At 39.0% G+C, this 25,734-nt stretch overlaps 1 protein-coding gene and 1 non-coding gene across 8 annotated transcripts in view; both read left to right on the plus strand.

Annotated features, from left to right (window-relative positions):
- The window catches only part of RHOT1 (ras homolog family member T1), a 76,315-nt gene that overhangs the window by 30,694 nt on the left and 19,887 nt on the right, over positions 1-25,734 (plus strand). For 6 of the 7 annotated variants that reach the window (XM_047832296.1, XM_047832293.1, XM_047832295.1 and 3 more), the window contains exons 3-15: positions 1,998-2,079; positions 4,010-4,053; positions 4,357-4,410; positions 4,714-4,766; positions 8,611-8,719; positions 9,029-9,130; positions 17,481-17,579; positions 18,107-18,215; positions 18,973-19,093; positions 21,276-21,360; positions 21,730-21,875; positions 23,293-23,393; positions 25,447-25,577. In XM_047832296.1, coding sequence (XP_047688252.1) covers positions 1,998-2,079; positions 4,010-4,053; positions 4,357-4,410; positions 4,714-4,766; positions 8,611-8,719; positions 9,029-9,130; positions 17,481-17,579; positions 18,107-18,215; positions 18,973-19,093; positions 21,276-21,360; positions 21,730-21,875; positions 23,293-23,393; positions 25,447-25,577 — 1,236 coding nt within the window. Of the gene's footprint in view, positions 1-1,997; positions 2,080-3,140; positions 3,219-4,009; positions 4,054-4,356; positions 4,411-4,713; positions 4,767-8,610; positions 8,720-9,028; positions 9,131-17,480; positions 17,580-18,106; positions 18,216-18,972; positions 19,094-21,275; positions 21,361-21,729; positions 21,876-23,292; positions 23,394-25,446; positions 25,578-25,734 lie in introns of all 7 variants that reach the window. The other variant, XM_047832300.1, reaches the window with a different exon arrangement.
- On the plus strand, positions 4,482-4,606 carry LOC125152252 (U11 spliceosomal RNA). The gene has a single exon (XR_007147108.1). It is a non-coding gene; the product is annotated as a U11 spliceosomal RNA (small nuclear RNA).

Below are 25,734 nucleotides of genomic sequence, written 5' to 3' on the forward strand. Positions count from 1 at the left end.
CCAGCATGGGGCTTGAACTCACGAACCGTGAGATCATGACCTGAGCCAAAAACCAAGAGTTGGATGCTTAACTGACTGAGCCATCAGGTGCTCCTGCTTTTCCTACTCTGATCTTGGCTAGGACGTTTCTCATCTCTGTGCCTTAGTTGTCTCATCTGTAAAATGGGAGCTGGAAGGGATTATTAGAGATCATCTAAGCTGTTAATCCTTTCTTAAATATAAAACAGGTGAGTATTCCTTTAGTTTGAAGTAAGGGTAAAAGGTCTGCTGGTTTCCTGCCTGCCTTCCATCTGACACTCTCCAGTTTTTGAGGCATTAAAACCACTAGGATTCTGACACATGTATTTGAGAATCTTTAATATTATCCATTGCATCATTTTACAGGTGAAGAAACTAATTCATTCCACCTTTACCTAAACTCAAAGGATTGTTGTGTCTCAAATGAGAATTGCTTAATAATAGTAGAGTGCCACCAAAAGTAAGGTGGTTTTATTATTACTTGCAATATTTTTATTTATATTCTGGAAGTTCCAGGATGAGGGACTGCTGGCTAAGGCCTTATGTAAAGTTAGAATTTTGTTTTGGGAAATGCTATTGATGCAAATGGGGTGAACGTTATTTCTCCTTTATTCTGTGTCTTCACATAGTTGGCACTATTAGCTCCACAATTTGCATTTTTCCCTTTTTTTTTTTACTCTTGTTTAGTTGGAAATGCATAAATTCACTGTTCAGACAGGAGTTTGATACATTATGTGGTAGTGTTCTCAGCAGCTACAAATACCACATGACCATTCATTGTTTCTTTTGCTTTTTTCCGTTCTTAAGATAGCTAAATAAGTAAGTACTTAATTTGTGAAATGAACCATATTGTCATATGATTACTCAGAGTATAATACCTAAATGTTTTCTCTGATTGCTTAACTTAGTTTAGACTTGTCATTTTAGCACTGTCCTCTTGGGTGTGGATAAAGCATTTTTAATGTATTAAAAAATCATAATCTTTCTAAAAAATGGATTCATTAAGCAAGGCCTATGTAGCCAGTTATCTTCTAGAAGAAATGAATTTTGATCATTATTTTATTTGAGAATTGCTTTGGATTAACATAGTTCCTCATTTGTATAGCATCTTAAACTTTCAACAAAATAGAATGAAAACAGCATTTTAAAAATCAAATGTTTGAAACACCAAATTAATTTAAGTATTGTTTTAGGCTGCATCAGATCTGAAGTATCCTTAATATGCATTATGCCCACACAGGTAGCAATGTACATGCTTTTTTAAAAAAAATTTTTTATGGGGCGCATGGGTGGCGCAGTCGGTTAAGTGTCCGACTTCAGCCAGGTCATGATCTCGCGGTCCGTGAGTTCGAGCCCCGCGTCAGGCTCTGGGCTGACGGCTCACAGAATCGGAAACAGGCTCCAGGCTCTGAGCCGTCAGCCCAGAGCCTGACGCGGGGCTCGAACTCACGGACCGCGAGATCATGACCTGAGCCAAAGTCGGACGCTGAACCGACTGAGCCACCCAGGCGCCCCTGTACATGCTTTTTTAAAAGAAATATTTTATCACGTAGCTTTTAATATATACTTGAATGCCGGGGCATATGGGTGGCTCAGTTGGTTAAGCATCCAACTTCTGCTCAGGTCATGATCTCATGGCTCGTAAGTTCAAGTCCCACGTTGGGTTTGTGCTGACAGCTTGGAGCCTGGAGCCTACTTCTGATTCTGTGTCTCCAGTCTTTCTCTCTGCCCCTCCCCTACTTGAACTCTGTGTGTGTGTGTGTGTGTGTGTCTGTCTCTCAAAAGAATTAAAAAAAAAAAAATACGTGTATATACTTGACTCTGGTAAAGCACAAAAAATAAGCATTTAAAAGTGTAATAAATCTTGAAAGGGCAGGTATGGGTGAAAGGGGCTAATACAGATGAATTTACATGCTCTGTTAACAAGTTTGGTTGATAATATCCAAAGGGTTTTTTCCTTTATTTGTTTGCTAATGAAGGTTCCTCCACGGGCAGAAGAAATTACCATTCCAGCTGATGTTACCCCTGAGAGAGTTCCAACACACATCGTAGATTACTCAGGTAATGAATATCCTCTTGTGGGTGGCGCTGTAGGGTTAATTTAATAGCCCTCCAAAAAAGTGTTCAAAGATAGGTGTTCCTTTTTCTCTAGCAGCAAATAATCATTTATGACTCTTGTCTCATTTGTATCTCCCCCCACCTCACACTCCACATAAAGCCTCCATCTTGCAGTTGTCTGTCCCAAATTTACTAAGTTGGGTTCCATAATAATGAAAAGGAAGGAGAGAGATGGCAAATGACAAGTAGTAGTTAAATCATTACCCTCCTTGAATTGGCCTGTTTGCAGAGGTAAGTTCTAGATTAGTTTTGTTATCAGGCATGTAGAAAGAGTTCTGCATTTGAGAATTTGTTGAGTTCTAAATTCGTTCTTTAACTTATCAGCCTTTATTCCCTTCCCCAAATAATAGATAAAACAGTTGTCAGCTTGTTTACATTATATGATAATAGAAGCACATTTGTATCACTTAATAATTTAAAAATTTTCTGCCCACTGGTACTTACTTTTTTTTTCTTTTTTTTTTTTTTCTTAATGTTTGTTTATTTATTTTGAGAGTGAGAGAGAACACAAGCTGGGGAGGGGCAGAGAGAGGGGGAGGGGCAGAGAGAGACGGGGACAGAGGATCTCCAAAGCAGGCTCCAAGCTGTCAGCCCAGAGCCTGATATGGGGCTCAAACTCATGAACCCTGAGATCATGACCTGAGCTGAAGTTAAACGCTTCACTAAGTGAGCCACCCAGGCATCCCTAGTACTTACCTTTTTTTTTTTTTTTTAATGTTTATTTTTGAGAGAGAGAGAGAGAGAGCAGAGCATGAATTGGGGAGGGGCAGAGAGAGGGAAACATAGAATCTGAAGCAGCTCCAGGCTCTGAGTGATCAGCACAGAGCCCAACATGAGGCTTGAACTCATGAACTGTGAGATCATGACCTGAGCTGAAGTCAGACGCTTAACCGACTGAGCTACCCAGGTGCCTACTTACTATTTACTCTAGTACTTACTCTATTTACTCTACTACTTACTCTAGTACTTACTATTTAATCACTAAATTATTTTGCTTGCTTTAGGACTTCTTTAAAAAAAAAAAAAAGGAGCAGTGCCCAGCTGACTCAGTCATTGGAGCGTGTGACTCTCTTGATCTCGAGGTTGTGAGTTCAAGCCCTATGTTGGGTGTAGAGATTACTTAAAAATAAAAACTTAAAAAAACCCCATAAATAAAAAAGGGAGTCCATTGTAATAGATGTCCCACTCTGATGGGGAATATTCATAATGTGGGAAGTTATGTGGGGTCAGGAGGTATATAGGTAATCTCTGTACCTTCCACTCAATTTTGCTATGCATTTAAAACTGCTCTAAAAATTAAAATCTGTTTGTAAGGATGGTATAACTGCACTGTGGGGTTATATGCACATCTACCATTAGACCTGTTCCAGCCAGAGATAATATGCTAGAAAGGGAATTCTGGACTCTTTTATTTATTATCATGCTCCAGTTTTGCTTCTGGGGCCTGCTCCCTAGCTTGTATTGCCCAGATTCTCACCTGGCCTTCTGACCCTGTGTGTATGGACTCTTTGTCTGGGCTTCTGACTTCTCCACCTAGTCTTCTAGCTTGGGTTTCTGATCTCTTTGGCCTGACCCTTCTCAACTCTGGATCAGATGCTGGCCTAGATTTATCACACAATGCCTTCTGCTCCTGAGTGCCTGAGTTATCCTCTGCTAGACTTGTCTTTCAGTGCCAGCCAGCTTCCTTATCATAGCCCAGCTCTTTCCTTTCCCTGGCTTGCCCTTGTCTTTGCCACCTCATCTGGCACTACACTGCGTAGATGACACGAGGGATGAAGGATATTGGGCGGGTGCCGTGTAGATGTTAGCTTCGTCATTCGTTTTTATGAAAATGTTTAAAATAATGGACATTTTTTGACTTTGTCATTTGTAGAAGCAGAACAGAGTGATGAACAGCTTCATCAAGAGATATCACAGGTGAGTTAAAAAAAAATAGTTGCAGGTTTTTATGTGGGAAAACATCGATGATTCTGTGTCTTGTCTTTTTCATTCTCTCACTTAGGCTCTTTCAATTCTTTGTTGTTACTGCTTTGAGTATGTTTTTTTGCTATAAATCCTTAGGAATTTTTCCTCTTAGAAGCATGCTAACTTTGGGGTTTTTTTAGGTTTCAAAATTTATTCTTCCTTTAGCCCAAATATATTAGCTAGTTGGTAATTAAATGTTACCATTTACATTTGTATGATTTTAAAATGCCGTTAATTTCTTAATTTCTCTTATAGGCTAATGTCATCTGCATAGTTTATGCTGTTAACAACAAGCATTCTATTGATAAGGTATGAATGTGTGAGTTTTTTCACTATATTTAGTTAAATTTCAGTGAGGGCACTTTTAAAATTGATCCTCAAAAAAGGGCTTCTGTTGTGAGTAGGGCAGCTCCATTGCTCTTCGTACAGAATAGACATCAAGAGATTTCAGAAGCAAAATTTTTTGGTACCCAGGCAGCGGGTGATCATTGGTCCTGGCGCCCCAATAAAAAATAAAACTGATCCTCAGCTTAGAGTTTTAGGGGTCCAAGGACAGAGTATTTTTCAGAGAAGAGCCACATCATGGTTTAGCTCTTGTTAATTTTTTTTTAGGTAACAAGTCGATGGATTCCTCTCATAAATGAAAGAACGGACAAAGACAGCAGGTATTTTTTTTTCCTCTGCAACTTGCTATATTGAAAAATTTCAAACTTGAGAGAAACGTTGCAAGAAATAGTACAGAGAACAGCTGTAAACCTTCCACTTTTTTAAAAAAAAATTTTTTTAATGTTTTTATTTATTTTGAGACAGAGACAGACAGCATGAGTAGGGGAGGGGCAGAAAGAGAGGGAGGCACAGAATCCAAAGCAGGCTCCAGGCTCTGAGCTGTCAGCACAGAGCTGGATGCAGGGCTCGAACTCACAGACCGTGAGATCATGGCCTGAGCCAAAGTCGGACACTTAACCGACTGAGCCACCCAGGCGCCCTAGAGATCTTTATTTAGGAATTCATACAGGGAGATTTCTTTGAAATTCTTTGGAAGATACAGGCATGATGGGAAAAAGTAAGAGAGCACACCTTCTGTATTTTTCTGAGCAGAATGATAGTTTTGGGTATAGATGTTTTCAGTTTTAAGTGAAAATGGAAATCAAAAATTTTTCTTTCAGTATTAATCAATTGAACATGTTATTTATGAAGCATTTGAGTATTTTTAAACATTAGGAAAATAAGATTTCGCTTTTGGTTGGACATTTTTGTGCCTTGAAACTATAAAGATGTGGTTCTAAACAGATGAACATGGTCATTGACCTTGCCTCATATATTTACAGAGGCAGACTTTGTGACTGCGATGGCATTGTGTATATGCTATGTCTTGCAGCTCTGATGGCTCCTCTTTGTTATAGCTGTAAACTCTGTTGTTGTTTTTTTAATGCTTATTTATTTTGAGAGAGAAAAAACACACGCGAGTGTGAGCAGGGGAGAGGCAGAGAGAGAGGAGAGAGAAAAAACACACTCGAGTGTGAGCAGGGGAGAGGCAGAGAGAGAGGGGAGAGATAACGCCAAGCAGGCTCCGAGCTTTCAGCACAGAGCCAACTTGATACTCGATCCCATGACCGTGAGATCGTGACCTGAGCCGAAATCAAGAGTCGGACACTCAACTGACTGAGCCACCCAGGTGCCCCCGTAGCGGTAAACTTTGTAGTGACTTCTTAACGAGGTGAAAAGGGGAGAATGGCCCTGTGGAGCTAGTGTCCAGTGTGGTAGACTCTTGTCATTTGTGGCTGGTGGTTACAGTAATAGACAGTACAGGTAAATATCATTGCCGTCAACACAGAAGGGTGTGTCAGAGAGGGCTGCCTTGGAGGAGCCCACAGCCTTATGCTCCTGACACTTGCTTTTCTTGCTGAACACTTGAGCTGTTTCCAGAGGCGACTCTTCAGAGGAGGCGTTTTTTCTGGGATCTGTCAAGCACTGTATTAGACCACTGAATTAAAAAAAATTAGTTTTACTAGGACAGCTTCCTGAAATTCTATGACTAGTTTTGTAGCCCTGCTGGGAAAGGAGCTTTTTTAACATTTGAAGATTGAATTGGGCTTTCTCAGGTGTGGCTGTTTTTTCCCCCTCCCTGAATCATATGAGCATACTTATTTTTCTTGTGGTTGACTTGTCCCAAGGTGATCTGTGTCTTCATTTTTGGACCTTACACTTTCCCGGTAACTTCTTTCCTGAGCCTCATACCTTAAGTTTTTGTTTGTTGCACATATATTTTTCCTTAGGATTTCCTTGGACTGTTGTCACAGTGGTTCTTAATCACTTAATCACTGTCACCTGAGGTACTTTCAAAGCCTACATGTGCCTTTGCCCCACCCCTAGAGTTTTAGAATCTGTAGGTTTGGAGTAGGTCTTGGACATTGTTTTTTAAGCTCCATAAACTATTCTGAGCTCCCCTTCAGTTGCAAACCACTACCTTTGGAAACCTCCTGGCTGTTAGGAATCTATATTTGGGTTATATAATGGGCCAGTCCCCTTATGCATAACCATACTAGGGGGGTAAATAAATGCTTGCAAGAATTTCTCTTGCTATTTGGAGTTCCAGCAAGATGATTTGCTTTCTTTCCAAGCTCTCTTGCAGGACGTACAAATAACAGTTCCCTGCTAGACTCTCTTTGATAGTCCCCATTTAGATTTCTGATAGGCCTGTCAAATTTAACTTGTCTAAAACAAAATCCTTAATTCCCTGCCTACTCCCTACCTCACCCCCAAATGAATCTTTTCTGTCTCAGGAGATCTACTCATTTTGTCCAGCCAAAAACCTATGTATTTTTCCTGATTTCCTGCCTTGCCTTCCACCTCCGTATCTAATCTACCAGTTGCTCCTATCAGTTCTGCTTCTAAAACATATCTCAAATCTGAATACTTTCTCTCCATCTTCACTGCTCTAATCCAAGCTCTTTAAAATCCAACCACATTTTAAAGACTTTTTATTAGTGGAAAAAGCCAAACACACAAAAGTAGAACCGTCTAAAGAATCCTTCTGTATCTGTCATCCCACTTCAACAGTTATCAATTCATGACCCATCTTGTTTCATTTATTACCCCTCCCATTGGGATCATTTTGAACAAATCATACTGTAAATATTTCAGTATGTATCTCTAAAAGACAATATATGACTCATTTTATTTTATTTTTTTTTTAATTTTTTTTTCAACGCTTATTTATTTTTGGGACAGAGACAGAGCATGAACGGGGGAGGGGCAGAGAGAGAGGGAGACACAGAATCGGGAACAGGCTCCAGGCTCTGAGCCATCAGCCCAGAGCCCGACGCGGGGCTCGAACTCACGGACCGCGAGATCGTGACCTGGCTAAAGTTGGATGCTTAACCGACTGCGCCACCCAGGCACCCCAATATGTGACTCATTTAAAAAAATTTTTTTTTTAACGTTTATTTATTTTTGAGACACAGAGAGACAGAGCATGAACGGGGGAGGGGCAGAGAGAGAGGGAGACACAGAATCGGAAACAGGCTCTAGGCTCTGAGCCATCAGCCCAGAGCCCGACGCGGGGCTCGAACTCATGGACCGCGAGATCATGACCTGAGCTGAAGTCGGAGGCTTAACTGACTGCGCCACCCAGGTGCCCCTATATGACTCATTTTAAAATGTTGATCAGATCATATTGTTCCCCTACTCATAATTCTTCAGTGGCTTCTCATTTTTAAACTCATAAAAAAATGCACACTCCTCACCACAGCTTATGTGTATGTCCTTTGTTCCTCTTTCCAACCCCATGTCACACCTCTTTCCCTTCGCTTAGTACTCTCCAGCCACTCTGCCATTTTTCTTTCTGTTTTTCTGTTCTTTGGACTCACAAGGATGTTTTTTCAATTTGAGCTCTATGCATGTGCTGTGCTTTCTTCCTGAACAGTTCTTTTCTGGCTCTTCACAGGGCACATTCCATTTCATCCTTCACTCCTTGGCTCAAATACCACCTTGTCAGAGAGATTTCTCCCTGATTTCTATATAATTAGCCCCCTTCAATTACTCTGTCCCATATTCCCCTGTTTATTTTCTTCATAGCACTTACGGAATTGGAAGTATATTGTTTATTTGCTTATTGTCCATTTTCTGATTTTCGCTATTAGAATGGGCAGGGACTTTGTCTATCTTATATCCTGAATGCTTAGAATGGTACCTGGCTTTTAATAAGTACTCAGCACCTGGATGGTTCAGTTGGAAGAGCTCGTGACTCTTAATCTCAGGGTTGTGAGTTGGGTGTAGAATTTACTAAAGAAGATAAATGAACCTAAAGATTTTTGAAAAAAAAGTACTGAGTAAATACTTGTTGAATATGAACATGCTCTCTAGGGGACTAGAGCAGACTACAGTAGAAGGTTCGTGTTGGGGGGGATTAAGTAAAGCTTATTAGTTAGAATGAGTTTATGTACTTTAAAATGGATATTTAAGGTCTTTTGCCTTCCTTATTGTTACAACATATCCTCTTTGTTTCAGGCTGCCTTTGATACTGGTTGGGAACAAATCTGATCTGGTGGAATACAGTAGTATGGAGACCATCCTTCCCATTATGAACCAGTACACAGAAATAGAAACCTGTGTGGAGGTATGCGTTACCGTTTGATTTTGAAATTTACTAGTGAATTCTCACTAAACTGAGGTTTAAAATCAGATGTGGGAAGGTAAGGGATGGAGTAAATTACCTGCTGTTTGTGAAGTCATGTAAACCAGATAAAACAGATGACTTGGAGATGGCCGCTGTGTTCTTGTAGACATTACTGTTGTGATTATCAGCAAAGAAAGATGTATTTTTCAGTTTCTTCAGGCAATCTTATTATTACTTTATATTGATTACAAATTGTCTTTAACTCCCATAACTGCTTTCAGAGTATAAAATTTTTAACTTTCTTTTCAGTGTTCAGCAAAAAACCTGAAGAATATATCAGAGCTCTTTTATTATGCACAGAAAGCTGTTCTGCATCCTACAGGGCCTCTGTACTGCCCAGAGGAGAAGGAGGTAACCCCATCACCCCCAGGCTATGTTAGTAGGGGCTGGAATGTGTAGGTGGTAACTCTAGTAGTGATGATTTTTTAGTAACTCTTAAGTCTTCTTCTGAACTGCTGAAATCTAAATTTATTGTCTCTCAAACAGTTACATTTTCTAGGTACTTCAAAGGCATTCATGTTAAATACTGTGAATAACATTCCAGATCAAATAGTATTTCAGGAGATGCCCTTAAAACAAACCAAAGAATTGGCAACAATAACAGCAGAAAGTCCAAAGACTTAAGTAATGGTCTACTTGCTTTGCTTGGATAAAGTTCACAAACTTAAAAACACATACAAACGAAAGCCTTGTGTGGTAATTTGACATAGGTACAGCATGTAATACAACTCAAATACTCCTTTTTGTTTCATAGCTAAGAAACACAGTAATATCTAAAATTTAACAATATTTTCCATAGACTTTTTTCTTTGTCTTTTTAAAAAATTGTTTTTTAATTCCAGTATAATTAACATACAATGTTGTATTAGTTTTAGGTGTACAATATAGTGATTCTACAGTTCTGTATATTACTCAGGGCTCATCATAAGTGTGCTCTTAATCCTCTGTAGCTATTTGCCATAGACTTTTTTTTTCTTTTTTCTTTTTTTTTCTTTTTAATTTTATTTTTAATTATTTTAAATTTACATCCAAATTAGTTAGCATATAGTGCAACAGTGATTTCATGAGTAGATTCCTTAGTGGCCCTTCCCCATTTAGCCCACCCCCCCTCCCACAACCCCTCTCGTAACCCTCAGTTTGTTCTCTGTATTTATGAGTCTTTTCTGTTTTGTTCCCCTCCCTGTTTTTATATTGTTTTTGTTTCCCTTCCCTATGTTCATCTGTTTTTGTCTCTTAAAGTCCTCATATGAGTGAAGTCATAGGATTTTTGTCTCTCCCTGACTAATTTCACTTAGCATAATACCCTCCAGTTCCATCCACATAGTTGCAAATGGCAAGATTTCATTCTTTTTGATTGCCGAGTAGTACTCCATTGTATATATATACCACATCTTTATCCATTCATCCATCAATGGACGTTTGGGCTCTTTCCATACTTTGGCTGTTGTTGATAGTGCTGCTATAAACATAGGGTGCATGTGTCCCTTCGAAATAGCATACCTGTCTGGGGTGCCTGGGTGGTTCAGTTGGTTGAGCAACTGACTTCGGCTCAGGTCATGATCTCACAGTTGGTGAGTTCAGACCCCACGTCTGGCTCTGTGCAGACAGCTCAGAGCCTGGAGCCTGCTTCAGATTCTGTGTCTCCCTCCCTCTCTGCCTCTCCCCCACTCATGCTCTGTCTCTCTCTGTCTCAGAAATAAATAAGCCTTAAAAAAAAAAAAAACAAAACAGCACACCTGTATCCCTTGGATAAATGCCTAGTAGTGCAATTGCTGGCTGGTAGGGTAGTTCTATTTTTAGTGTTTTGAGGAACCTCCATACTGTTTTCCAGAGTGGCTGCACCAGCTTACATTCCCATACCATAGACTTTTAAAATTAACTTTTATTTTTTTTAATGTTTATTTATTTTTGAGACAGAGAGAGACAGAGTGCAAGTGGGGGAGGGGCAGAGGAGAGGGAGACACAGAATCTGAAACAGGCTCCAGGCTCTGAGCTGTCAGCACAGAGCCTGATGTGTGGCTTGAACCCACGGACCGCGAGATCATGACCTGAGCCAAAGTTGGATGCTCAACCGACTGAGCCACCCAGGCGACCCTAAAATTAACTTTTATTGAGCTATAACTCACATACCTTAAAATTCACCCTTTAAGTGTACAGTTTGGGGTGCCTGGGTGGCTCAGTCAGTTAAACACCTGACTCTTGATTTCGGCTCAGTCATGATCTCATGGTTGATTTCTGGGATTATTCCCTGTATTGGGCTCTGCACTGACAGTACAGAGCCTGCTCGGGATTCTCTCTCTACCCCTTACCCCTCTTGCATGTACTCTCTCTCTTAAAAATAAATAAATAAGCATTAAAAATAAAGCATACAGATTAGTGATTGCTAGTATATTCATTCACATTTATACATCTGTCACCATTATCTAATTCCAGAACATTTCACCATCCCAAGAAGGGATGTACCCATTAGCAGTTACTACCATTCCCCCTTTCCCCAACCTTTGGCAACCACTAATCTACTTTTTATCTCTATGGATTTGCCAATTCTGGACATTTTAAATGGAATCACGCAATAGGTAGTGTTTTGCGTCTGTGTTTTCAACATACATCCATGTTGTAGCGTGGATCAGTATTTCATTTCTTTTTATGGACAAATAATATTTCCTTGTATGGATATTCCACATTTTGTTTATTCATTCATCTGTTGATTAGCGTTTGGGTTTTTTCCACTTTTTGATTATAGTGGATAGAGCGGTTGTTAACATTCATACAAAAGTTTGAATACTTGTTTTCATTTCTTTTGAGTGCATATTAGCAGTGGAATTGTTAGGTTACATGGTAGTTCTGTTTAGTTTATTGAGGAATCACCAAACTGAATGGCAGGTTCCAATCTCTCCACATCTTTGCCATACCAATCCTTTTTATTTTTTTTTAGTGGTTTGTTATAGCCACCCTAGTGGTTGTTGGCATTTTGATTTGCATTTCCCTGATGGCTAATGATGTTGAACATGTGCTTATTGGCTACTTGTATATGGAGAAATGACAAAGTCTTTTGCTCATATCTTAATTGAGTTGCTTTTTTTTTTTTTTTTGGTGCTGCCTTTTTATTGTTGACTTTCAAGAAATCAAAAGTTGTAGATTTTTTTCCAGTAAAAGTTTATAGTATAGGTGAGTGGTTGCTGACTTTGACCTAATTTGGCCTGCCACCAATTTTTATATAGCCTGTGAGCCAAGAATATAGATATTACACATTTTTCAATGACTGAAAAAAAAAAAATCCAAAAAAAAAATCCCAGCCGCGCTCATTCCTTTATGTTTGTCCGTGACTGCTTTTGTGCTGCAAAGGCAGAGTTGACCAGTTGCAGCGGGGCCCGGGTGTGGGTACTTGTCACTCCTCATCTGCTTGGCGGACTGCTGAGCGCACTGAACAGGTGGAACTCGATGGCCTGAGTCCCATGTGTGCCACAGTACCATAGCACTTCATTTTTTTATTGCCGGTGCATCCTTATCACGCCAAAACAGGAGAAGAAACAGTTGGAGTTTTAGATGTCAAAGCAGATATGTTTTCTGAGCTCAGACCACAGTTCCAGCATCGGTTTTCGGGGGACTGTGATGAAAACGTGAAGGAAGTTTCCTGTTTTGTAACCCATCTGACTGTACACTGGAGCCCCTTCCCCTAACCTTCAATTGGGACTGGCTAATCTACAGTGTAATGACATGCTAACAGGCAGATGTCAAGAAAAGAATCTGATTTAAAAATTTTTTTTTTTTTCAACGTTTATTTATTTTTGGGACAGAGAGAGACAGAGCATGAACGGGGGAGGGGCAGAGAGAGAGGGAGACACAGAATCGGAAACTGGCTCCAGGCTCTGAGGCATCAGCCCAGAGCCTGACGCGGGGCTCGAACTCCCAGACCGCGAGATCGTGACCTGGCTGAAGTCGGACGCTTAACCGACTGCGCCACCCAGGCGCCCCAAGAATCTGATTTTATAAACGCCTTCCAAGCAGTGAATGTGGTTGATTAAAATTACATGTTTACGGATGTGTGTCAGTATTGTCTGCATGTATCCACAAAATGATTTTTCAAAGAGGAAATATGTAAAATCTCATTACAGATCAGCATTAACAGACGAACATGTTCAGTTTTCACGATAGAGAACACTAATTTTGAACCCTAATTAAGCGAAATGTTACTCCTCCAAAAAGAATTCCATTTTTTTATTAGTAGATCTATATAGCAAATTTATACTCCATTATTATTACATTTTGAATTCTGTCAATTAAACCTTTGTGGAAATTTGATTCTCCCTTATACCTGCATGATCTTCTTGATTTTGCCTGTTGGCCCCCAAAGCCTAAAACATTTGTTATGTGCCTCTTCACAGAAAAATGCTGACCCCTGGTATTAGTAATTAATCTGAGTTATCCCTTAATCCGACCCTGATTTACTCTTCCTTAATCCTGATTTCTTGTTCCATAATTGGAATGCTTCTTTCTAATTTATTCTTAGTCCAGTATTTACTTGATTTGCTTCATAATAGTCACTAGGCACACTTGTTACAAACACCAGTTCCATTGTGATTCTGCCAGGTACCACATCCTGTGATCAAGGAAATTTGGGAAACAGTCTCATCCTGTGGAGATTTACCTGAGGCCCAGGCCCAGTGGTACATTAAATCCCCTCTCCTAGTTTGTTCTCAGTGCTTTAACTGCTACTTTTTCCCTAGGCCTATTTTTAGTTCTCCTAATCTGCTAATCGCCCCTGTCCTTCCCCTGGTCCCATAAAAGTAAAACACCTACCACCATCTGTTCTTTGTTTCTCAGGTGGACCTACCTGACCTAAACTCTGTAACTTTTAGAGACTAAACCTTGTTTTAGACAAGTATAAGTTTAGTGTCTAAGCTTGTACCAGAACCTTTTATTTACACAATAATAACTTTTTTTTTTTTTTTAAGTAAGGTCTATACCCAATGCGAGGCTCAAACTCACGATCCTGAGATTAAGGGTTGCGTGCTCTATCGACTGAGCCAGCCAGGGGCCCCCAAAATAATAAACTTTTAACGCAGATTTGAGGTGGAATCATCAAAAAAAAAATTCAAAATTAAAGCCTGATTATTAATTCAAAAATAATTCCAGTGATGATGGACTCTGTATGGCCCACGGAATCCTCTACTTAGCTAATAATGAAGAAGATGTGACTTGTATAATAATAATGTTTACTGTGTGAGGGTTTCAATTACTTATATGCAAACTGAATATTTTTATTGTAAAAAATTTTTACAGCTTTATTGAATACAATTTTTAATACCTTGTAAGCATAGTCATATTTTGGCTTATATTTTAAGGTCGTTATTATTTAAATATTGTATTGAGCAAATACCTTAGACCGCTTTAGTTTCTGATGGATTTCAAATTTTAATGAAAAATGCATCATTTTATTTTTCTCCAAATTACCTTTTTTTAATGTAGCTTTTTATGATGTGAGGAAAAACAAAATAAAAAGTTACTTTTCTGTTTTTTACATCTTTCTAGGTATTGCTACTTTTTTTAAACATTTAGGTTATTATGTACTTTATTAATTTTGAGTATCTAATATTAGGATCACATTTATAGAAGTTATATCTTACCATTTTAAGTAAAAACTCACCCATGATTGTAGATGTTCTAGGTATGGCTCATTTAGTATGCTTACAGAGGAAGCCCTATGAATGCTTTCTAAATTTTTTACTTAACTTTTCTCAGTTCTTTATAATCTCTTTATATCTTAGGTTTTATCTTTTTCTCATATTAAATTGCTCTCCTAAAGACCCTATTTTTTTTAATGTTTATTTATACATTTGAGAGAGAGAGAGAGAGAGAGAGACAGCATGAGTGGGGGAGGTGCAGAGAGAGAGGGAGACACAGAATCCAAAGCAGGCTCCAGGCTCTGAGCTGTCAGCACAGAGCCCAACGCAGGGCTCGAACTCACCAACTGTGAGATTCATGAAAGCCACCCAGCTGCCCCGTAGAGACCCTGTTTAAAACAAAAAAAAGAAGCATTGTCTATATATGCTTGGGAAGAAAACTGTTTCCTTTTTTTTTTTTTTTTTTTTTCTTTTTTAAGAGAGTGAGCATGCGGGAGCTAGGGAGAGAGAGAATCTTAAGCAGGCTCTGTGCTCAGCTCGGAGCCTAATGTGGGGCTCAATCCCTCAACCTTGGGATCATGACCTGAGCCAAAATCAAAGTCAGATGCTCAACCAACTGAGCCACCCAGGCACTCCATCTGTTTTCTATTTTTATTTTTATTTATTTTTAAAAAATTTTTGGTTAATGTGTTTATTCGCTTTTGAGAGAGAGAGAGAAAGAGAGAGAATGAATATGAGTGGAGGAGGGGCAGAGAAAGAGAGAGACACAGAATCCAAAGCAGGCTCCAGGGTCTGAGCTGTCAGCACAGAACTCAACACGGGGCTCGAACCCACGAACTGTGAGATCGTGACCTGAGCTGAAGTCGAATGCTCAACCAACTGAGCCACCCAAGTGCCCCGTTTCCTATTTTTAAAAGAATTTCTTTTCTGCATTTGAGTTTGATAGCATGATCAAAACTCATCATTACTGTTTGTTCTGGATAGCATGATTGCAGTTAATAAGTACACATTTCCTCACCTTGCCATCTTCATTTCTCAGATTCAGACTGTCCATAAGAGATCTCCTTCCGGGTTAACACAACGTTTAGAGATCTTCCTGAAAGTTCCATTTTCTCAAAATTGTTGACAGCGCTTTTCTTACAGCAATTATACAAATTAGAAGCCTGTGGGCCTTATTTTTAAATAGTAAAGTATTTGTTCTATCCATTATAAATCCTAAAACAAAATTAAGGAAGTTGTCAAAATATGTCTCTAGCAACATTACTTATAAAAGTTTTACAGAGTCACAAAAGGCAAGATTCTATTTTAACTGTAATTCTGGTAAGAGGAAGTTAATAAAAGCCTTTATGCTTCTAACCAGTGCTGTTTTGCCACCTGTTTGTGAATAAGTACACTTAATTCCCAACTTTGATACACACACACACACACACACACACACACACACACACACACAAGTGTGACCAAAACTTTAGTCCCATTCTTCTACCAGAAGATTGGTCAAAAATCAGAAATTGGTTATACCTCAGTAAAGTTGTGGGGAAAAATCAGAAGTTGGGAAGGAAAGCCCTGATAAGTGACTTCATATTTTTTCTTTTTATTTTTTATTAAAAAAAATTTTTTAATGTTTATTTTACTTTTGAGTGAGAGAGAGAGACAGAGTGCGAGCAGGAGAAGGGCAGAGGAAGAGGGAGACACAGAATCTGAAGCAGGCTCCATGCTCTGAGCTGTCAGCAAAGAACCCAATGTGGGGCTCGAACCCATGAACCAGGAGATCATGACCTGACCCGAAGTCAGACGCTTAACCGACTGAGCCACCCAGGCGCCCCGAAATTCTTTTGTTTAATTAGTATTTATTTATTTATTTATTTATTTATTTATTTATTTATTTATTCATTCTGAGAAAGAGAGAGAGACAGCAGGGGAGAAGCAGAGAGAGAGATGGAGAGAGAATCCCAAGTGGGCTCCATGCTGTCAGTGCAGAGTCAGATGTGGGGCTCCATCCCACAAACTGTGACATGACCCAAGCCGAAACCAAGAGTCAGATGCTTATCTGACTGAGCCACCCAGGCACCCCAGTCAATTCAAAGTCTTTATGAAACAAAAGAGGGCATAAATAAATATTTCTTTTCTATATGACTGGAAAAATAAATCTTCTCTAAAGATGAACTTCTTTTTTGCTTATCCTTGGAGAATTTGTGGTCATGAGGGGCAGAATTTGACCACTGTGTATATTGGTCTAAGTAAATAGTGCCTCATTTACTTAAAAAGGTTTTGAGTATAAAAGTTAATGGTTTAGGGGCGCCTGGGTGACTCAGTCGGTTGAATGTCCGACCGGCTCAGGTCATGATCTTGCAGTCCGTGAGTTCAAGCCCCGCGTCGGGCTCTGTGCTGACAGCTCAGAGCCTGGAGCCTGCTTCAGATTCTGTGTCTTCCTCTCTCTCTGCCCCTCCCCCACTCACACTCTGTCTCCCTCTGTCTCAAAAGTAAATAAACATTAAAGAAAAAAAATTTTTTTAAATAAAATAAAAAATAAAAGTTAATGGTTTTGCTTCAGTTCATTTTTCATGTTGTATTTGATGTTATATGTTTGATAGTGAAAACAATCAGAACTATTCTTAACATTGCTTATGAAATTCGTATTTTGTAATCCCAACTATTTTTTATTTCATTTAATTTTTTAAATTTTATTTATTTATTTTGAGAGAGAAAGAGAACTAGAGGGGCAGGGAGAGGGGGACAGAGGATCCAAAGCTGGTTCTGTGCTGATAGCAGAGAGCCGGATATGGGGCTCAAACTCACAAACTGAGATTTTCACCTGAGCTAAAGTGAGATGCTTAACTGACTGAACCACCCAGGTGCCCCCCAGCTATTTTTTTTTTTTGTCTGTTTATTTTGAGAGAGAGGGAGAGAGAGAATCTCAAGCAGGCTCAGTGCTGTCAGCGTGGAGCCTGATGCAGGCCTTGAACCCGTGAAATGCGAGATCATGACATAAGCCAAAATCAGGAGTCGAACACTGTACCTCTGAAATCCCAACTATTTTAGTTAACATAATTGTTTCTTTTCTTAATGACGTTTAGATGAAACCAGCCTGTATAAAAGCCCTCACCCGTATATTTAAAATATCTGATCAAGATAATGATGGCACTCTCAATGATGCTGAACTCAACTTCTTTCAGGTAGCCCTATTCTTCAGGCATTTCTCTATCTTGGGGTGGGGGTGGGGGTTGATGAGAAAAGCTATAAAAAAACTTACTGGCTTCAGTAATGTTATGTTGATAAACGTGTCTCTTTCACGTAAAACTCTTTCACATCAAGCTATTTCAGTCTTTACCTGAGGTATAAAGCTCTCCTATGCATAGGAATTGAGGGGACTCCTTGACATTGTCATTTCATGGTATACAGTGGGTGTATTAAAGATGATGTGAAATCTGAACTCTGAATTATTTTTTTCTTTCTTGGTTTGTATAACATGGGTACACAGAAAACTCTGTATAAGAAACACAATGGAAAGAGTATGGAAGGTTTCTTTCCTTCTGTGTATGATAGGTTTTAAATAAATAAGGCAAGGTGGAGATTATCCTAATTTAGAATTTGATTCTTTTGGTTACAACTGATTTAATATTGTTTGGTAGATTAACGTTCTATATGGTTTGTGGTTTTAATGCTATTTTGTTTTTAAATTCATTTTTACATTTTTTGCTAGAGAATTTGTTTCAACACTCCATTAGCTCCCCAAGCTCTGGAAGATGTCAAGAATGTAGTCCGAAAACACATAAGTGATGGTGTGGCTGATAGTGGATTGACATTGAAAGGTGGGTGAATGGTATTTTTCCCCCTTTTAACCTTTTCAAACTTTGGCAGAAGGTGAAGGTCTTTATAGCATTGTGTATACTTTAAGGAAATGTTAGTATTTATTGATATGCCTGAAATCTAACTGGGATACTCAGAAGAGACAGGCCATTGGTGGGGATAATCATCCTTACTGTCAGCATAAATTAGAGGTGGGGGAATTGCTTGGTTCTTAGGAATGCGGAGGTCCATCTGATGGACAGAGATTTCTGGGACAAACAAATTTATCTTAAAATTCTTACTACTTAAAGGCATCTTTTGGATAGAAATTATTTTTAGGGAAGACATTTTGTCTACCAGTCATATTTACTGAGTAGAAAATGTTCCTTGTGGAATGTATTCTGGAGCCTCAGTGAAATAAGAAACAAAATTGAAAACCATAGTTTTCCATTACAGAAATAAGTTCAAAGAGCAATAAAATGACTTCCGTTTATTTTTATCATATAACTGTGAATGTCGATGTATTCCTTAGGATTCATTTTTGGCTCTTTTATCCATTGGCATCTCTTGTTGACATGGATGTATGTGAAATGGTTCTGAAATCTGTTGTGTTTCATTCAGAGACTTGCAAACTGCATTTTGATTTGACCTTCCATATGCAAAGCTTTATGCATGTTTTCATGGATCTAACTCTTGCCATTATGAGTTACGTGCTTTTCTCCCATGTGACTTTGTACCCTTGTTCACATCAGCCGTACTTACTAATTCATTTTATTTCAGGTTTTCTTTTTTTACACACACTTTTTATCCAGAGAGGGAGACATGAAACTACTTGGACTGTGCTTCGACGATTTGGTTATGATGATGATCTGGATTTGACACCTGAATATTTATTCCCCTTGTATGTACCTTTGGCCTTCTAATTAATTTTGCTTGCCAAGTATTTTAAGTTTTATTTAGTGCACAGTTTAGATAGGCTTTGAGCTACTCAGGACTAATTTAGATTTATAGAGAGGTTTACAGCAGGGTTTGTCAACCTTGGCACTATTGACATGTTGGACTAGACAGTTCTTTGTTATAGAGTCTGCCCTGTGCATTATAGAATATTTAGCACATCCATAGTTGCCAGTAACACCTCCTCCCCCAGTTGTGACTACTGAAAATGTCTGTTGTCTCTAGAAATTACCAAATGTTCCTTCAGGAGTGAAATCACCCCCACTTGAGAGCCCCTGATTTATAGCATGGCATAAACTTTTCCTCTTCTTCTCATGGAGAATATAAGTATCTTTTTTTTTATTCATCTTACTATGGAAGGAGATCATAGGTGCTGGACAAACTTTCATTTGGAGTCCAGAGGTCAGAGTCTATTATTTCACTTATTTTCATTGGTCCTTCTTCTAAGTTTTATGGCCTTTTCTTAGCTCAGGGTAAAAAAAGTATTTTTCCTAAATAGCCAGCCTGTTTGTAGTTATATTCCGGTAGATAATGCTATGTGTAAGTTGCGTTTGTTAAAAAACAGACCAGTGTCACCTAAAACAGGAGACTGCCTTACCATTGGTTGCCTTTCCTGTGCCCTAGGGAGGTGGGCTTTTCAGGGAAGTGATGTCCCAAGATCTAGCCTTTTGGGTCTTTAGCCTTTCTCTCTCTCTCTTTTTTTTTTTCCCCCTGTGGCACATTGTCTTCATATTGTCCCTTTTTATTTTAGCATAGCACCCCTCGCTCTCTATGTAAGGATTCAGAAAGATTCTTGTTTTTTTCATTTCTCATCAAGAAAGCAAAGTTCTTTCAAACTGGATTCCTGGTCCATTAGGTCTAAGTTGGAACTTCTCTTGTCAAAGTTAGTAAATCTTGGCTCAAGTAATTTCCCAGATTTTTCAATAAAAATCTATTGAATGAATGAATTTGTCCCGGGATCTTTTGTCTAGTTTTCTGTGCCATTAACATGGGTAGATAAATTTTACAGGAGATTGCTTACTGCTTTCTTAAGCATGACAGTAAGAAAATGCCATTGCTAATGGCTTTGTGGTTCACACTAATATCTTCTCAATTTCTTTAGGCTCTTTGCCTTTCGTTTTCTGTAGAATAGCCCTGTAAAGCCACCACTTGAATCTTTCTAGCCTTCTTACTAAACTATCTCCTTCTGTCCTTCATACTGCTGCTAGATTAATAGATTTATAAATACAGATTTGCCCATGTCACTTCTCTTTGAGCCAGGATAAAGCTCAAGCTTCTTAACATGTTATACAAGGTCATTCATGGTCTGCTGTGCTCATGCTCACTCCCTGCCTTCATTCTAGAAGTAAACACTAAGCTATTTTTAGTTCCCCAATCATCTGTTGTTTCGTACTCCAGGCTTTTGCCCAGGTAGTCTCACTTGCTGCCTCTCTCTCCCTTACTCTACTTACTAGCTTTTATCCTTCAAATCACCATTCAGGTGATGATGTCTCCCAACACATCACCTTCCCATCCCCGGGCCGGAGATGTCCCCTCTAGTGTGGGTTCCCCTAGCATCCTTGGCTTACCCATATCCACCACTCGCCTCGTTCTGTTGCAACAGTGAGGTTGTCTGTGATCTGTCTCCCACTTGAATGTGGGTTCCGTAGAGGTAGGGAGCCTGTCGTGTTTTTGTGTCCCTAGTACCTAGCTCAGTGCATTTGATTGAACTGAACTTCAGATGTTTAAAGGTCAAATCAGGCAGAAATAATTACCTCCTCACATCATTTTTAACTCATTACAATGTTGACATAAGCAACAGTTATGACTTAAAATTTGTTTATGGGAAGAACAAACCCGTTACAGTGTAATCAGTGTTACTTGTAAAATTTTTATTTCAACCTGCCCTTCAGAAATTTGAGAAACTTTGTGTTAGCTCAGAGTGAACATGATCATGGCTCTTCTGAGGATTGCCATCCCACTCCGTTGACTTACCCTGGGAAAGTCTAAATAAATGGCTTCAACAAAGATACTTTATAAATGCGATCATCCCACAAAAAGACTTGTTGCAGTTTTATATTCATTTCTTAAGTTAAATTGTAATGTTTGGTTAATGATCTATTTTACTCTTAAAATTTTTTTATTTACAGGCTAAAAATACCTCCTGATTGTACTACTGAATTAAATCATCACGCATATTTGTTTCTCCAAAGCACCTTTGACAAGCATGATTTGGTAAGCTTTTTAGCTGCAGTTTTCCATGATTTGTAATAAAATACTTTTCTGTAAATGATTTAACTCTGTTTCCTTAGCTATGGGATGCTCATGTCACATAGCCAAGAATTGCTCAAACTTGTTAAGTTAGACTAACAAAAATACCTTCTTTTATTTATTTACTTTTATTATTTTCTCAAGATGAAAAAGTCTAGATTCTAATAGACTCTTGTATAGGTTTTCTTATGTACATGAGAGGAATTTTCTTGATAAAATGTAAAATTCCATTTGTTTTTAGAAGCACAGCTTTATTAGACTGGGGGTTCTTATGTTTGGGAGTTATTCTCTTACATACCTAAACATTTTGTATACTTCCTTATGTATCTTCAGGATAGAGACTGTGCTCTGTCACCTGATGAGCTTAAAGATTTGTTTAAAGTTTTCCCTTACATACCGTGGGGGCCAGATGTGAATAACACAGTTTGTACAAATGAAAGAGGCTGGATAACCTACCAGGGATTTCTTTCCCAGTGGACGTGAGTACAGAGCTCACCTATCTCCTCTAGAGTTACAGCTCGCTTAAAATTATGATGCGTCACATTCATCATTTTGTAAATTTGTCAGGTCTTACGAAATGCTTCAGTCATAACTGTAAGCAGGATTTATAGTGCTGATGCAGTGTCTAAGATGAACTTTAGACGTTCTGTCAATTTATCAGGAAGGGATGTGTTTGCTTTTGGTTGATGTACAGGGAAGCAGTAATAAGTCTTACATCAAAATTGAACTAGATTGTCATACTTTTTGATTAAGGGAACTGGAAATCTCACTGCTATTACACAATTCTTACACTTCCAGAATATGGGGAGAGCATGTTTTACTTGACAGTGAAGACTTAATTTTGAGGGTTTTTTGGTTGGTTGTTTTTATTTTTCTTTATTTTTTTAAGTGTTTATTTATTGTGAGAGAGTGCCCATGTGCATGCAAGTTGGGAAGGGGCAGAGAGGAGGGAGAGAGAGAATCCCAAGCAGGCTCTGTACTCTCAGTGCAGAGCCCAAGTCAAAGCTCAATCCCACGAATCATGAGACCATGACCTAATCTGAACTCGAAAGCTGCATGCTCAACCAATTGAGCCACCCAGGCGCCCCTTTGTTGTTTGTTTTAACCCACTTTTTTTTTTTTTAAACATTTATTCATTTTTGAGAGAGAGCATGAGCTGGAAAGGGCAGAGAGAGAGGGAGACACAGAATCCAAAGCAGGCTCCAGGCTCTGAGCTGTCAGCACAAGGCCCGATGCGGGCTCGAACTCACGGACTATGAGATCATGACCTGAGCTGAAGTCGGACGCTTAACCGACTGAGCCACCCAGGTGCCCCTTGACGCACTTTTTAATGAGGGTTTATCTACAGTCTGTTTACAGTGTAGTTGACATTGTATGTAGGGTACTAAGGACATCCTCTGGTCATGCATGATGACATTATTACTTTAACCTTGGTGAGACTAAATTTCTCAACACCAGGACCTATTCTTTTCCCACATCACAAAAAGGGCTAATTTCAAGTGCCTTTCAGTTATTTTTGCACCCTTTGCAAACCTCTTCGGATTTAATTATCAAATCCTCAACCAGCCAGTATTTGCAATATGCTGTGTAACTTGGGAAGCAGATAATGTAAAATATCCTTGCCCTAGATTTTACCAGCATCTCACTGCTCATCTGTGTGTAGATACAGGAATCCCATTCTACCCCTGCCAATCTTGCGTTCCCTCCCTCTCTTCTCTGCCTTGAGAATGTCAGTGCGGGGAAACCTGTGGTTGGGCACGTGGGAAATTAAAGGAGTCTGACAAAAATTATCTGGGTCTGGTGATAAGATATTTAAGCTGTTGGGTTTTGTTTTTTTTTTTTTCTGTAAATGTTCATTTAGGAATTTTTCTGATCTTCACCTCTTCCCTTTCCTAGGCTCACGACCTATTTAGACGTCCAGCGCTGTCTGGAGTATTTGGGCTATCTAGGCTATTCAATATTGACCGAGCAAGAGTCCCAAGCTTCAGCCATTACAGGTGCGTATTTGGATACTACTCACTCCGTGCTTAGAAACGTTATTTACTCTTCCGGTTTCATGTGTGAAAAGAGTGAAAATAAACTCATCTTCGTTAGTCTTCCCTGTCTGCACTCTGTTTGTTCTCCCTGCCATTTGGTCATTTGAGTTGAGAGTCTAGATTTTATTGTTTATCAAAAAAGAAAGGGTAGAGGTTTTCCTTCTAGTTTCCCCCTGAGGATACTCCACTGAGGAAAATCAGGGAGGGCTGTGGGCATTAAGTGTATTGTAATGTGCCAGTTTATCTTGTGTTTTAATTTTCTGTAGACATTAAAGACTGTACCTATTAACATGTAATCCTGATATTGAACTAATTGTGTAACTTGTGGTTTTGTAACCATTTTCTACATTAGTAAATCTTTCACAGACTTTGTAATTCTTGCTAAGCAGTGTGCTCCACTTAAAGAATACCATAGGAACAGATATAACAAGTTAGGGAACTGATTGTTTCGAGATTTTCTTCTTTCTTTTTCTTTTTTTAAGTTTATGTATTTTGAGAGAGAGAGAGAGAGAGCATGAGCAGGGAGGGGCAGAGAGAAAGGGAGACAGGGAGAATCCCAGGCAGGCTCCACGTGGCTAGTTCACCCCTCAAGATTTTCTTATTTCCTAATTGGTGGGGGGACATGCCATATCTTACAGGAGGAAGTTCCAGCACAAGAAGACAACCAATCTTAAATCGACAAAGCAGGTACCCTTTAAAGTAGTTAACCGGGGGGCGTCTGGGTGGCTCAGTCGGTTAAGCGTCTGACTTCAGCTCAGGTCATGATCTCACAGTCTGTGAGTTCGAGCCCCATGTCAGGCTCTGTGCTGACAGCTCAGAGCCTGGAGCCTGCTTCGGATTCTGTGTCTCCCTCTCTCTCTGCCCCTCCCCTGCTCGCACTCTCTCTCTCTCTGTCTCAAAAATAAATAAAAACATTAAAAAAAAATAGTTAACCAGGGCCCCTGGGTGGCTTAGTCAGTTAAGTGTCAGACTCTTGATTTAGGCTCAAGTCATAATCCCAATGGTTTGTGAGTTCGAGCCCCACATCTGGTTCTGTGCTGACAGTACGGAGCCTCCTTGGGCTTCTCTCTCTCCCCCTTACTGTCTGCCCCTCCCCCACCTGTATTCCCTCTCTCTCTCTCTCTCTCTCTCAAAATAAATAAACTTAAAAAAAAAAAAAAAAGTAGTTAACCAGTTAAATGTTATTTAATTCAGCACCAAAGAGCAAGGAGCTACTTGCTAGCTAGCATGAGGTTCTTTCACTTAACAAAATATTGGGGACATGTTTCTGTATTAATATGTATACCTCTATAAATCTTTAATGTTAAATAATGCACCATAATATGGATGTTGTAATACTTATTTAACTAGCCCCTAATTGGAGTGTGTGTGTGTGGGAGTGAGTGTTGTATCATTTTCAGTTTGGGGCTACTCTAAATAATGCCTCTGGTGAGCTTTGTTAGAGTTGAACTTTTGAGTACAGCTTAAGGAAGTCTCTTTGCCTCTGGAAGAGATTCACAGTTGCTCTGCCGTTGGAGCATTGCTATCTGGCCTTCCTCTTTTACACATTTATACTGGGAAGGCCACTTAAGCCCAGAGTGCATATTCCTTTCTTGTTTATAGATTCAAAAGAGAAAGCAGAGATGGAGAAAGCATCTCTTAATTTGTCATTTGTTATAACAGTCATTTATCATAGAAAAAAAATAGATGGGATATAATGTTGGCTGTATTCACTGTAATTTTCATTTGTTTTTTTGGATATCATTTTCCTTATGAACATGTACTACTTATTTTATGATGAAATAAATATCACTTTAGAGCCAACTTTCAGAAATGCATCTTTTCCACTAAGTGAAGCCCTTCTGTATTATATTTAGTGCTTTATTTCCCATACAGCTTGACTGTTACACAGTATGTTTATTAATCATACACTTCATAAAAATGATAGATAGCAGTACCATATTTTGCAGAATGTGAAATGGGGGCTTAGTGAGTCTAAGTGGTACATAATTAGGTTTTTTTTTTTTCTTTTCAGTAACAAGAGATAAAAAGATAGACCTTCAGAAAAAACAAACTCAAAGAAATGTGTTCAGATGTAATGTAATTGGGATGAAAAACTGTGGGAAGAGTGGAGTTCTTCAGGCTCTTCTTGGAAGAAACTTAATGGTGAGAGTTCTCAGAAAATAGAGCTTTATCCAACAAATTTTTATCATCACAAGTTTACGTAATTTTTTCATAGCCATTAACTTTTTTAGATGATTGCTACAGATCAGTCCGTAACTTGTATGTATTAGTAAAGTGCAATCTAAGGGTAACAGTAATC

The sequence above is a fragment of the Prionailurus viverrinus genome, chromosome E1 (genome assembly GCF_022837055.1).
Source record: "Prionailurus viverrinus isolate Anna chromosome E1, UM_Priviv_1.0, whole genome shotgun sequence".
NCBI lineage: Eukaryota > Metazoa > Chordata > Mammalia > Carnivora > Felidae > Prionailurus > Prionailurus viverrinus.